The sequence below is a fragment of the Indicator indicator genome, chromosome 24 (genome assembly GCF_027791375.1).
Source record: "Indicator indicator isolate 239-I01 chromosome 24, UM_Iind_1.1, whole genome shotgun sequence".
Classification (NCBI taxonomy): Eukaryota; Metazoa; Chordata; class Aves; order Piciformes; family Indicatoridae; genus Indicator; species Indicator indicator.
The window spans coordinates 16,915,913-16,930,341 of NC_072033.1; the positions used below are offsets into that span (position 1 = coordinate 16,915,913).

At 54.8% G+C, this 14,429-nt stretch overlaps 1 protein-coding gene across 1 annotated transcript; it reads left to right on the top strand.

Annotated features, from left to right (window-relative positions):
- Nucleotides 1-1,251: 1,251 nt before the first annotated feature.
- Nucleotides 1,252-14,429, top strand: EEF1A2 (eukaryotic translation elongation factor 1 alpha 2). Its single transcript, XM_054391763.1, has 8 exons — nucleotides 1,252-1,262; nucleotides 2,563-2,779; nucleotides 6,612-6,791; nucleotides 7,751-8,047; nucleotides 11,249-11,399; nucleotides 12,758-13,014; nucleotides 13,241-13,475; nucleotides 14,006-14,429. Exons 2-8 carry the CDS (start codon nucleotides 2,636-2,638, stop codon nucleotides 14,131-14,133), a joined length of 1,392 nt encoding a protein of 463 aa, XP_054247738.1. The 5' UTR covers nucleotides 1,252-1,262; nucleotides 2,563-2,635; the 3' UTR covers nucleotides 14,134-14,429.

The following is a 14,429-nucleotide window of genomic DNA, read 5'->3' on the forward strand; positions in this document are numbered from 1 at the left end:
AGATGATGTTAATAAACCACAGATTCCTGAGCAGCCAGGTGCAGCAATTTGGTTTGCTCTATTTGTCTTTGCTTTGCTGTTTGTTCCTGAGCTAATGCATTTCCACTGAGGCAGATACTCAGGTCAGTGCCTGTGGGGCTCTGCCCAGGAATGTGTTTGCCCCTGGGGCCATGCAGCGACCCCTCTCATCCCAGCACATCTGGGAAAAACAGTCCTGCATCACTGGTTCCACTGTGGGCAGAGCAATGCTTGGGCTACTGAGTGGCCCTGGGACTCTCTCCAGTTCCAGCCCTGTCCATTCACCTCCAGGCTCCCACAAGGGATCCACAAGATGGCCTCAAGTTGTCCCAGGGGAGGTTTAGGTTGACCATGAGGAACAATTTCTTCCCCAAAAGGGTTGTCAAGGCCTGGCCCAGGCTGCCCAGGGCAGTGGTGGAGTCCCCATCCCTGGAGGGGTTTCAAAGGCCAGGAGATGTGGTGCTGAGGGACATGGTTTGGTGACAACATAGTGGTGCTGAGTTAAGGGTTGGACTGGATGATCACAAAGGTCTTTTCCAGCCTAAACCATTCTGTGATTCTATCCCTTTGTTGCCCATTCTTTGACCTCCTTCCCATCCCTCCATCTTTTATACCTTGCCTATCCATTCACCTTCCACCCTTCCTTTTCTCCCATTCCTCCATCTTTGACTCCTTCACCTCCCCCCCTTCCATTTTCCTCCCCTTTCTTTATCTCCTATCCTTCTGTCTGCTTCCCATCCCTCCATCTTTCACACCTTGCCTATCCATTCACCTTCCACCCTTCCTTTTCTCCCATTCCTCCATCTTTGACTCCTTCACCTCCCCCCCTTCCATTTTCCTCCCCCCTCTTTATCCCCTATCCTTCCGTCTCCTTCCCATCCCTCCATCTCCCATCCCTCCATCTCCCATCCCTCCATTTCTTCCATCCCTTCATCTTCTTCCCATCCCTATATCCCCCATCCCTCCATCTCCCCCACTTCCATTTCCTCCATCCCTCTACCTTCCCATCCCCATCTCCCATCTCCCCACGCCTTGCTTCTCCCTGCTCCCTCCCTTCCTTCCTCCCTCCCTCCTCCTCCTCCTCCCCCCGGCGCCTCCTCCTCCTCCCCCGCCCTGTACCGCATTGCCGTAGTGCGGGGGGGTCGCTGCATTGCGCTGCCGCCGTCAAGAGGAGGGCCCCTCCCGGGGAGATAAAGCCGCCGGAGCCCAAGCTGGCAGCCTCTGCTGCCCCGACCGCCGCTCCGGTAAGAGCTCCGGGACCCTCCCTGCCCCGGGCTGGGCAGCTCCGCAGCGGGGATGGGCAAAGGGACTGGGCTTTGGAAGGGCTTTTTGGGAGTGATGTCTTGCTCCAGGGGTTCAATGAATACCGAAACCCTGTTCCAGGTGCTGTCTGTGATGGGGTTGGCGGTGGGGGGAAGGAGGATGTGTTACCCCAGCATAGGGAGGAAGAGGATGGGGCTTTACCATTCCTTCATCCCGCAGGTGCTTCTTCTCGCAGGTGGGAAATACCAATTTTTCCACCACCTCTCCCCAGCTTTTAGCTGCTTGGGGCTGGGGGGCACAAAAAAAAATCCCAAACTCCAAGAAATCCTCAGTTCCTAAAGTGACCCCAATCTCCCACCCCCGAGCTGGGGTAGGGGGGAACAGGGACTCTGCTCCCAGAGCTGAGCTATGCTGGGGATGGAGCTGCAAAATGGCCAGATCCGGTCCGGAGCCGGTCAAGGACAGCAAAGGGACAGGGCAGGAGGGCTGGGGGGGGGAGCTGCTGGCAGGGGGATGTCATCACCCGCATGACTGAATCGCTGCTGAGCAGCAAACTCCTCCTGACCTCCTTTACTTTTGGAGGCAGATTCCTAAAATTGGATTTTATTAGAAGGTCGAATTAAAGCTCTTAATTGTGCTGGGGTTGGTGTAGCAGCTGCAGAGCCATGGTAATGCTGGCAGATGCCAGGAAAGCGCCTGGATACATCTCCTGGTGGTTCTTTGCCCCCTTCCCACTGGTTTATCCAGCTTCATGGCAGCAAAATAGAATGAACCCACCCAGTGCTTCCCACCACCACCTCTGTGCAGCTCTGCTCTGAGGGCTATTTTTGTCCAGCCCCTTCTGCAGACACCATGTTGTCACCTGAACCAGGCAGGGCTTGGGAGTGGTGTAGGCACTGTGCAGGGACAGGCACCCACAACATGGAGGAGATGCCCTCAGGTTGGGAAAGACCCAGAATGCAGCAGAGCAGCCCTGAGCCGGAGGAAGGGCACCTTTGAGGCATGGATGATGTAGCCCTGGGAGCTGGGGGTCTCCAGGAGGGTGGTAAAGGGGCAGACACCCAAAACATGGCATCTTGCTGATGGAGGCTGAATGTGGCATCCAGAAATAGCCTGGCTCCAGCTCAGCACGGGCAGGGTTGCCAGACGAGGCTGGGCACCTCTGACCAGGCTGGGGCACGTGGTCCAGTGGGAAGGTGGGGAGAGAGGAGAGCCACCCCTGCTGGGCCAGGGGTGTGCTGCCATGGGGTGTTTGTGACGTGCCTGCCTCTTGCCCCACAGCCTCCCCCAGAAGGCAGCTGCGTGCTCACAGCCTTGCCCACCTGCCCCGGCCAGCCCCACCAAGCCCAGCAGCATGGGGAAGGAGAAGACGCACATCAACATCGTGGTCATTGGTCATGTGGACTCTGGGAAATCCACCACCACCGGGCACCTCATCTACAAGTGCGGGGGCATTGACAAAAGGACCATCGAGAAGTTTGAGAAGGAGGCTGCTGAGGTGAGGAGCCCCTTCCCGACATGTGCCCCCCACTCCCACCCACAGGGATGCTGTGTTGGTGTCCCCCAGCACCTCTTTTCCTGGTGCTGCTCTTCTCATACCTTCTCTTTCTCCCTTCATTCCCACCTATTTCTCCCTTCATTCCCACCTATTCTGTACCCCTGGGTCTTCATGACTCCTGTGGCCTTGGGAAATTAGGCCACCTGGATGCTGGCCACCCTCTTCTCCAGAGCTGGGAGACTCCCTGCTGTGGGCTGGAATGAGGGCAGGGGCATCACCAGGCCTGCAAGATGGGTTAGGGAACTGGTGGTAATTGCCAGGATCCTGGAAGAACCACAAACCACCGTGTTTCAGGGCATGAAATTCCTTCTAAATATTGTGCACGAGGAGAAAGGCCTTCGAAACCTGATGGTCCCTCACCCCCTCCTTGCAGTGCTCCCTGAATTTCACTCTGAGGCATCCCCTCCTAGTACATGCTGGGCATGAGGTGCAGCAGCAGCAGGACCACTTGGTTTGATCCAGGCTCTTCCAAACCCCATCTATGCTTCTCTGGGGGTCTCGTCTGGTGTCTGGCTTGACTGGCAGTCTTCAATGCAGCAGAGCTGGCAGGGAGCACCAGTGTTTAGCTTAAATCCTTTTGTTTAACCTTACAATGGAGGCGTTCGGCAGAGCCTGTGCTGGGCAGGCAGCAAAGCACCACCCAGCCCATAGTGTCTGGCAAAGGCAGGGATTAAAGAGGAAGCAATAACCTGGGGAAGAAAAAGGTGAATTGGAAGAGCTGAGCAATTAATGATGGTAAATTCTAGAGTGGTGGGGGAGCCAGGAAGAGCCTTGCCGGGGCAGAGCTGCTCTCGCAGAAGATGGCTTTGTCGTCATCCTTCCGAGGAGCTTTAATGCAGACATCCCTCCATTATTAGGATGATTTTATTCTGGACAGGATCCCATCTTTCAATGAAAAAAAAAAAAAAAAAAAGGTTTCCAGAGCTGCCAGTCCTTATGAGATGTTTTTCTGCCTGCCTGTCTGTCTTAACCCTTTGAATCTGCTGATAGCATCCAAGCTAAACCAAGCCCTTCTGCTGCCAGGCAGCCCTTCTCCCAGCTCCTACACAATCATTTCTCTCCCTCCTGTTCTAAACTGATCCCTGATACCTCTCCACATAGTTTCGCCCCTCACCTACTGATGGGGGCATGGCAATATGAGGTTATCCTAGATGTGATTGCAGCTATTTTAATTGAAGAGATACTTTCATTGCCTTGCCAGGAGACGCAGGCACTGGGAGCTGCTATTAATAGCCTATTGACTGAGCTTACAGACTCCATTTTCTGATGCAGGGCCGGGGTTGGTTTGCTTCCATTAGGTGGCATTCACAGGAAATGGAGGCCTGCCTGCACCCAAAAAAACCCAAAAAAAACAAAACAAAAAAACCACCAGTGATAAAACAACTCAATCAAAAACCCAAAGCCAAGGTCTGATAGGTTTTTTGAGAGAAAAAAACAAGGATTCTGTTTTCTTTTCAATTCAGGGGCAGAGGGTAACAGAACCTCCCAAGGAAGAGTTATTCTGTTTAAAGAGCAATCAGCATTCCTGGTCTCCCCAAACAGCAAGCTGGCCTTCTGCTGGGGTGCCATCAAGGGGAACCAGGCTTTTCCTTGCCCTGAACAGGGAAGGTATTGTGCAGAGCTGGATAATACCCTGGCTCTGCCTTTGGTGGTGTTCACCGACAGCTCTGGGTAACTGAATACACCCTGTGAGAGCAGTGGAGCTGCTGACACAATGAGAGCTCTCATCTGCCTTCATGTTATGTATGATGCTGAGTTCTGGAGTGGGTTGCTCGTGGGGTGTTTGTCTGAGGGACATGGTTGCCTGCAGTAAGGTGCTGGTTCCTGCCTGGCTCCCATGTGAGAGGCAGGGATCTACTTTGTGCCTCAGGTTCCCCATCCAGAAGGGAAGGGTTGGGCTGGTGATGGGTGAAAGGCTGAGGGATGTTCTGGCTGAGCTTCTGCCCCAGAGCTACCTATCCTTAATGCATTGTGTGAAAGCCCAGAGTCACAGGCAGGATCACAGAATGCCAGGTTGGAAGGGAGCCCAAGGGTCATCTGGTCCAACCTTTCTAGGGAACAGTAGGGTTGAAATGAGATGGTTCAGCATCCTCCCTCAGTGTGTCTCTACCATTTCCATCAGCAAATGAGCACATCTTGACAACCCTGAGCTAGGTGACCCTGCTTCAGCAGGTGGCTTGGACTAGATGATCTCCAAAGGTCCCTTTCCACCCCATCATGGGATCCCCTCCCTCTTCCCCTGGCAAGAGATGTTCATGCTGGAAAGGGTTAACCTCCCAGCTCCTGCTCACTGAGCCTGATGCCAGGAGGATGCTTAGGAGCAGAGATTTGATTCTGGATTTTTCCACCCCCTTCCTGAAGGCTCAAGACCTTCCAGCTGCACAGTGGGGATGGGGCATCGCCCTCTCAACCCAGCATCCCCTCTGAGGAGGGGGAGGCTTGCCCCTGGCTTTAGGATTTTTCCCCTTAATCCTCTGGAGCAAGCTGCAAAGTCATCCCCAGTGCTCAGCTGTTACATAAATGCCAGCACTGCTAATTCCTGCTGCTGGCCCGCAGCTCGGGGATGGAGAGCAGATGCAGACCAGCCCCCAGGCATGGTGTGGGCAGGGTGGCTTCAGTTCTTGGTGAGAATCATCCCCAAAGGGTTCACTGCCTGCAGCCAGGAAGCGCTTCCCTCTGGGCTGTTGGTTGATAATTGGCCAGAAGGGATTGCAGGCACTGATGCTCCAGGTGGAGGAGAACACTGGGATGGAGGGAGGGAGAGAGGGATGGATGGTTGGTTGTGAGACTGGTATCACAGTGGCAGCAGTCCCATTAAATCATGCACAAATGACCCAAATTCCATTTTCCATCTTAAAAAGCCCTTTACTGAGGTCAGGAGTTTCTGACTGATGCCCATTAACCCTTTGCTTCAGCCAAGCTCCATACTATGGTCAGCATGGGCTGGTCTTGTCTTGCCCTCTCTTCATGTTGGCAGGATCCCAGCTCAGGCTGGGAGCACCACCTCCATGCTGGGGGAGGGGGAAGCCCAGCTCTCTCTTATGTCAGAGGACACCAGCCCAAAGGAGAGAAGGAGGTTCAGGGCTCCATCACAGGGCAGGGATTTGCTGTAGCTCATCTCCCCCAGTGTGATGCTCTGCATCCCAGGCTTGGCTGAGATGTTGGCCATGTGGTAGCAACAGTTGGGCTGGGGGCAGCTCCCAGCAGCTTCTAATGTGAATTCACACTGGCAAAACCCAATCACATTTCTCTTCTGCTCATAGCAACTGTCTCTGCTTTTCATTGTCTTTTAACCCATTCTCCTCCCACCCCCACGTCAGTTATGGGCATGCTCCTGCAGCAGTGCCCTTTCCCACCAGCCGGCTGTCTCATAGCCTCAGCTGATAGATTCAGATGCAACAAGAAGGTTTCTCCCACTGCTGTGTAGCTCTGAAGCAGCACAACCTCCCAGCAGCAGTGCAGGACTGTGGTGTCTGATAGAGGAGGCCTCTTGGGTCAGTGGCTCCAGCTCCTGTCCATCCAACCCCACTCACAAATACACCTCACAGCTCTTCTCCCAGCCTCTCCTCCATCCTGTTGAGGAGCCCTTTGACAGCAATGTCTCCTCTCAGCAGTATTTGATACAAATAGGTAACAGCTGCCTTTGACTTGCTTAGGAGAAATTTGCCTGCAGCAGCCTTTGTGAGCCTGAGGTGTGCTCTGGAGTGTGGCTTGCTGGCACCAGGGCTGTGGGCTTGGGTTTCTCAGCAGCTGTTGCCTTTGTGTTGGCCAGATGGGGAAGGGGTCCTTCAAGTACGCCTGGGTGCTGGACAAGCTGAAAGCTGAGCGTGAGCGTGGCATCACCATCGACATCTCCCTGTGGAAGTTTGAGACCACCAAGTACTACATCACCATCATTGACGCCCCTGGCCACAGGGACTTCATCAAGAACATGATCACTGGGACCTCCCAGGTGAGAAACAGTGGCCAGAGGGTGGGACGCTGCCAGGGGCTGGAGGGCTGAGGCTTGCTGACAGGCCCAGGGTCACATAGGTGCTGTTGGAATCCTTCTGGAGGTGAGTGGTTGAGACAGCAGATGGAAGACCCAGCATGCTGTGGTTCCTGCACCTCCCTGCTCATCTGGGTGAAAGGGCCACCAGGAGGAAGTGGGGATGGATATGACCTCTCTGGCAGGTGGGGTGCTGTGAGCTGCAGGCCTTTGAGTGAGGACATCTCCACGTTATTGTAGCCTCAGTCTGCTGTGGTATACAAGAAACTCCCAACAGTCCCTTGGGCTTTCTTGGCTAAAGGAGTCTCCATGGATCTTGCTCCTTCCTTAGCTTCTTGCCTTTGTCCCATACCCACACTGCACTGCCAAACTCCATGGTCTAGTCTTGCAGGGCAGAGTGATTTTTTCCTCATCACACTGCAGGACATTCCTGCATCTCCCTGTGGTTAATGGGTGCTGGATGAGCCTCACTGCATGCCCAGATTGATTCCCATTGGGATGCCAGCTGGGCTGGGCACAGCTTTCTGTCAAAGCCAGACAGCTTCTGCTGCGGGCTCTGAGTCCAGAAGAAAGCCAAGGAACACAAACTGCGTGGCTGTAATCTCAACCATCACCCTGGGAGATGATTTGCAAGACTTGACTAGGACTTTAGGTGAGGCCTTGGCTTGTTCAACCCCAGATGATCAAGATGTGGTCCTTCAATTTGGACAAACCCACCCTGGTTTCCAAGCCACGTTGTAAAACCATGGTTGGCAGGGCTGAAATAGTGCAGCTGGGTCACTTTTGAGGTAGTTGAGCAGGGCTGTGGGTAGCAGCTGGCAGGGAATCTATCCAAGCCATGGGCAATGTTCACCTGGGACTCACTGAGGGCTCTCGGGGGTGTCACCGGGAGCAGAAGCAATTCCTTGGCTCTCTCCTGCCAGGCTGACTGTGCCGTGCTGATCGTTGCTGCTGGCGTGGGTGAGTTTGAAGCTGGCATCTCCAAGAACGGGCAGACTCGTGAGCATGCCCTGCTGGCTTACACCCTGGGGGTCAAGCAGCTGATCGTGGGCATCAACAAGATGGACTCCACAGAGCCCCCCTACAGCGAAAAGCGCTATGACGAGATCGTCAAGGAGGTCAGCGCCTACATCAAGAAGATTGGCTACAACCCAGCCACAGTGCCCTTCGTGCCCATCTCGGGCTGGCATGGAGACAACATGCTGGAGCCCTCTCCCAACGTAAGTGTCTGCTGTGTTAGACTTCTCCCCTGCCAGCCACACTCCTGCAGGCTGGAGCTGCCCTCCATGCCCTGACAGCCAGGGGCACACTGTGTGTGCCGCCGTGCGGGACCAGTCTGTGCCAGCAGGCAGGGCCTGGGCATGTAGCTCTGGTGAGCTGAGCTGGGGTGAAAGGGCTCTGAAAGGGCTCTCTGTTCCTGGGCATGCTGCTGGCTGTGCTGTGGCCAGACAACTTCAGCAGCTAAACATGAGCATCCCCTGGAGATGAGCTGAATGGCTCTGCTCCTGGGATGTGCTTTGGAGGGTTCTCATGAGCACACCCCCAGTGACATCAGAGCCATCCACAGCTACTGTCACTCTCATCAGGACCTTCCTGAGTGCTCTGAGGATGTTTGCTGAGGGAAACTACATGATCTGGTCACAGACTTGGGATGGCTTCCACTGTGCAGACAGGCTCCTTGGTGCTGTGCTGGGTATCAGGTCCCCTTCCTCATCAGTGCTGGTTCCAATGCTGTGATCTCGTCTCCTATGATGATTTTTTTTCTCTTGAGGGTGCCAAGTTTCCCATACCAAAACTGTGGTTTTCTGGGGCTGCTCCTTGGCCAGTGGATTTCAGCAATGTTCCTCCCTCTGCACTGGGGATGAGCATGGTAGGGACAAAAAGCCAGGATGCTCTGAGGGGTCTTTGCTGTCATTTCATATAACAGCAGGGGAGAAAGAATCATGGAGTCATAGAATTGTTTGGGTTGGAAGAGACCTTTCACATTATCAAGTCCAACCAGTTCAGCACTGCCAGGGCACCACTGAACCATGACCCTCAGCACCACATCTCCAGGGCTTTTGTGGTGGGGACTCTGCCACTGCCCTGGGCAGCCTGGGCCAAAGCTTGGCAACCCTTTGTGAAAAGAAACTTGTTCCTCATGTCCAACCTAAACCTCCTCTGCTGCAACCTGAGGCTGTTTCTCTTGTCCTGTTGCTTGTTCCTTGGGAGAAGAGACCAACACCCACTTGGCTCCAGCTTCCTTTCAGGGAGTTGCAGAGAGCCAGAAGGTCTCTCCTCAGCCTCCTTTCCTCCAGGCTCAACACCCCCAGGTCCCTCAGCTGTTCCTCAGAAGACCTGAAGAATAGATGAAGGATGGATGCTTCATGGCAGACAGACTGCCAGAAGTTGCTGTTATTCTGACACTGGAGTGTTTTGGATAAAAAGCAGCCTCAGCTTTTGTCTTCTAAAGAAAGAATGGTCTGGAAAGTTCTGGCCAGAGGAAGGTGCCTGCTGTCCTGCTGGGTGACCTTGAGCAAGTTGCTCAGAGCAGAATCATCCAGCAGCCTTTTGTGAAACTGTTGGGAAATTTGATGCCTAAAGGAGCTTTAGGACTGGATTATGAGGTCAGGGCTCCACATTGAGGGAGACAACATTATGAGTCCAGCAGTAATTGAGGGAGGTCAGGGATCATGAATATGAGCTGGAGAAGTCCTGCAGTACAAGCTCACACCAGCATGAAACAGCTCACAGCCTTGCTCAAGAAAGGCAGCACTTGGGGCTGGGTGGGAAGGAAGAAATTTTTGGGGTTCTTGGGAGATTCCTGTCCCTTGAGGAGCAGAGCTGGGATAAAGGTCACCCACGGCCATGCCAAACCCAACCACATAGCTCCTGGGTGCCTCACATCAGACAGGCTCCAAATGTCAGCAGCTGCTGGCCTAGGAAGATGATCCTGGACAATTCTTCTATTAATAGGCTGTAGAGGGGAGGCCTGGAGCAGGATGGGGCTCACTGGTTGGCTCACAGAGGATGTTCCCAATGTGATGTGCTGCCCAAGGGAAGGTAGGGGCTGAAATTGCTCACCCCTCTGTAAGGGGGCACCTGGCTCCAGGACAGGCTCCCAGGAGCTGCCTGAGCTGGGAATAAGCCAGCCAGAGGTCTAGATCAGAGGGGGCGGGGTCCTCCCCATGCTGTGGTCCCCAGGACATCCCTGTCCTGCCTTTGCCAGGACTCTGAATTGGGTCAGACTCCTTTCCCATGTCGCTCATGTAGACAAGCTGGGGTAGGTATCTCTCCTCCCATTCCTCACCAAAAAAAGCTCGGACTTCTTTCACTCCCAGTTTCTGGCAGGGTTTCACTCAAGCACAAGACAGTCAAGTGACTTGTCCCTCTGTCAGGGGACCTATCAGAGAGCAAAGATTAGAGCCATGACGTCCCTGCAGCTCCTGTCACCTCCAGGTGAGCTGTGGTGGTACATCAGCCTGGAGCCAGCTCTGCGTGGGAAGCTCCAGCCCACGTCTGCTGCACAGCAGCAGAGAGCCAACTGCAGAGCACTGTGGCTGTGCTGCTCCTCCATCAGGGTCTGACACTGCAGAGCTGTTTGGCTGTGACCAACCTGCTGATTGGGGATGTCCCTGCTGACTGCAGGGGGATGACCTCTAGATGACCTTTCAACCCAGTGCATTCTATGATTCTATGACTTTGTAGACCCTGACCTTTGTTTGTTGTATCAGGGTTCTCCCAGACTCAGGATTGAATTTTTCTTGCCAGTGAGTTCCAGGTTTTGCTACAGCTTCCAGATGTGCAGCAGAGCCCTGTGAAAGTGCTGTGGTTCCCTGTATCAAACTATGAGCATGGTCAGCCCTTTTCTGGGTAAACTTTAGGGCAGGATCTTCAAAGTTCCAATTCAGGACAGGAGCTGGGAGCAGCGGCTGCCCCTCAGCAGCTGTGGGTTTCCAGCCTCCTCCCAAACCAGTTTGAAATCCAGACCCTAAAGGGGCAACAGCTGCAGTGAGCAGGGAGCAATGTTCTATCTGGGGCTTCCCTTGAAGAAATGAGTCCCTCACAACACTGAAGGTTGGGTCACTTGTTGCTGGAACTTGGCTGGAGGTCCCTGTGCTGGAAACATCATTGCTGGAGAGCAGGACCCAGGCAGCTGGCACAGCATCCATGGGTTGGTGTTGGACATGGAGCTTTGAGTTTGCTGGATTTAACCACTCCTATCATTTTCCTCCTCTCAGTGGATGTTTTGCACACCTCTGGATGGGATTGGGCAAAGGGGTGCAGAGAAGCCTTCGGGGGTGGTGGAGTGGCAAGAGCTCTCCAGCCCTCAGGGAAAGCCAGGACATGGCTGGACTGACTCTCTGAAAGTTGTCCTGGTGGGATCCCCTCTGGTTGCTGAGGACAGGCACACTCAGGGTGTGCTGCTGCTGTGTTTGTAGATGCCTTGGTTCAAGGGCTGGAAGGTGGAGCGCAAGGAAGGCAACGCCAGCGGCGTGTCCCTCCTGGAGGCCCTGGACACCATCCTGCCCCCGACCCGCCCCACAGACAAGCCCCTGCGCCTGCCCCTCCAGGATGTCTACAAGATTGGAGGTGAGCAAGAGCCTGGCCACTGGCCCTCTGCTTTAACTGGAGTCTTTGTTCCCTAGGAACTTGGGAATGACACCTCCAGGTACTGGGAGACTGGAGGGATTGGACTCTTCAGACTAAGGATGCTGGGGAGAAGGGTCGGAGCTCAGGGCAAAGCCCCTGCTCGAGACTGGGCTGGCTGGGGTGGGGGCAGACGTGCTCAAAGGTGCCCTGGAGAGGAGCAGCAGGTTTGGGAGCTGTCCCCAGGGAACACAGGATACAAAACCGGCTGCAAATTTGGGTGACCCAGAGGTCACAGCTTGCAGGGCAAGTTGGAGGCAGCAAAAACTGTGCTAGGACCCAGCTGAGGGACAGGACCAGCAGGGAGGGCCACCAGCGAGGCTGGTGCCCAGTGGCTTGTCCATGATCTGCCCATGCTGCCCAAATGCTGGTGTCCATCACCAGCACCTCCCTCTGCTGAGCTGAGCCACAGGTTCAGCCATGTAGGGAGGTCAGTGGTTGGTCCCTGTGCCTCTGGATCAGTGATGGGGACGCTTTGCTGGGCTAAAAATACCCCCTGAGCTCTCTGACCTGCTGGCAGCATCTCTGCTGACTCACCCAGCTGCTGGGGCAGGTGGGCACAGCCTTTTCCAGCCCTATTCCACACTTTTCCAAGGACGTCTGTGCTGCAGGAACCATGGGGGTTAGCAGGCTTTTGAACCCAGTCTTTTGATCGCAATGGAGATGGAAGGTGTTCAGCAGGTCTGTGTCTCCCCCTGGCTACGCTGGGGCAGAGAGGGATGGGTTTGCCATCAGGCAGGTGCCCAGAGAGCAGAGACACCATGGGAAGAGGGGAGCTGGAGGCAGGATGGATGTGGAGGAGCAGATGGGTCTGGCCAACCTCCCCAACCTTTTTCCAAGGCTGTTTCTCTTAGTGATTCTTCACCTGACTCCAAAGGTGAGTTTTCCCAAAGTCTCTTGATGACACAGGGTAGAGAAAGTAAGTTCCCTTCATTTAACCCCTGGCATGCTGTGCTGTGGCCATCAGGGATGTGGAGCATGCCCACTGTGATGACCCCCCCCCATGCAGGAGATGCCACAGCTGCTGCAATGGAAGAGCTTCCAGGGCATATGGATGGCTAAGGGTCTTCTGATTCTGGTGCCACTCCTTTCTGCCAGCTTGGGTACAAAGGAGGGACTTCTGGTTGTTTTGAAGTCCTTAATGCTGATCTTGCAGCTTAAAACTGGGTCTTTGGGCAGGCAGCAGGTGTGGTCTGTGGTGAAAACCAGTGTTGATATCTTGTTTATGCTGCAGCTGAGTTCTGGCCCCAGGCTGTGCCAAGCAGGTTACATTTTGCTCTGCCCTGTTGCTGTCTCCTCAGGGATTGGCACAGTCCCCGTGGGCCGGGTGGAGACTGGCATCCTGCGGCCTGGCATGGTGGTCACCTTTGCACCTGTGAACATCACCACTGAGGTTAAGTCTGTGGAGATGCACCACGAGGCCCTGAGCGAGGCTCTGCCTGGGGACAACGTCGGCTTCAACGTGAAGAACGTGTCCGTGAAGGACATCCGCCGCGGGAACGTCTGTGGGGACAGCAAGTCCGACCCGCCGCAGGAGGCAGCCCAGTTCACATCTCAGGTCAGCAGAGCTGCTGCTGCCACCGTGCCACCCTCCCCAGAAGTGCTCAAGGCCAGGCTGGATGAGGCCTTGACCAACTTGGGCTAGTAGAAAATGTCCCTGCCCATGGCAGGGGGTTGGAACTGGATGATCTTCAAGGTCCCTTCCAGCCCAACCCATCCCATGATACAGGGTATGCCACCACGCTGCCTCTGCCAGGCTTGCCCTGACCCTGCTGTGTCCCCAGGTGATCATCCTGAACCACCCTGGGCAGATCAGCGCCGGGTACTCACCCGTCATCGACTGCCACACCGCACACATCGCCTGCAAGTTCGCTGAGCTGAAGGAGAAGATTGATCGGCGCTCCGGCAAGAAGCTGGAGGACAACCCCAAGTCCCTCAAGTCAGGAGATGCAGCCATCGTGGAGATGATCCCTGGCAAGCCCATGTGTGTGGAGAGCTTCTCCCAGTACCCACCTCTTGGTAAGGAAACAGCTCCTTGGAGGTCTCCTGTAGAGAAGCACGAAGGTGGTACAGGTGTAGAGCCCACACCCCACGTGCTGAGCCTCTCCCAGTGTTCCCCACCAGACAGCTGGGGAGGGAGCTGGGAACATTCTGGGGGTGCAAAACTGATGCATGCACCTATAGGGCTGATGGGCTGGGCTGGGTTCTTTGCTGAGCTGGGTTTCCAGAGGCAAGGCTGAATTTTCCCTACCTATCCTCCAAGGTGGCTAAATCCTGATAATTTCTGAATGCAGAAACATTTTTCAGCTTCCCTCTCTAAGCTCTTCACTATGAGGATGGAGAGGCACTGGAACAGTTGCCCAGAGGAGTTGTGGACACCTGATTCCTGGAAGTGTTTAAGGCCAGGCTGGATGAGGGTTTGAGCAACCTGGGCAGGTGGGAGGTGTCCCTGCCAAGGGCAGGGGGTTGGAACTGGATGAGCTTTGAGGTTCCTTCCTACCCAACCCCTTCCATGCATGAATAAACGTCTGAACCCCTCCCTCCCGCAGGCCGCTTCGCTGTCCGTGACATGCGGCAGACCGTGGCCGTGGGAGTCATCAAGAACGTGGAGAAGAAGAGTGGTGGGGCTGGGAAGGTCACCAAGTCTGCTCAGAAGGCCCAGAAGGCTGGGAAATGAATCGTGGGCACCCAGTGCCCCGTGCAGAAACCACCCCTGCCACCAGGACGCTGCCACCGTCTCCCCCGGGCGCATGTGTGCACATCAGCTTGTAAGAGTTTATATGTCAACGACTGGATGCTCACCATTAAGGTCCAGTGGAAGTTCTTTAAAAGGAAAAGCATGTTCCAGCCTTTGTGAGCCTTCATCTTGATTTTACCAATAAAACTGGTGCAACATCCACAGTGGGAAAATAAAACAACCCCCCCAAAACCCAACCAACCAAAACCAAACCCCCAAAGCAACAACAAAACCAA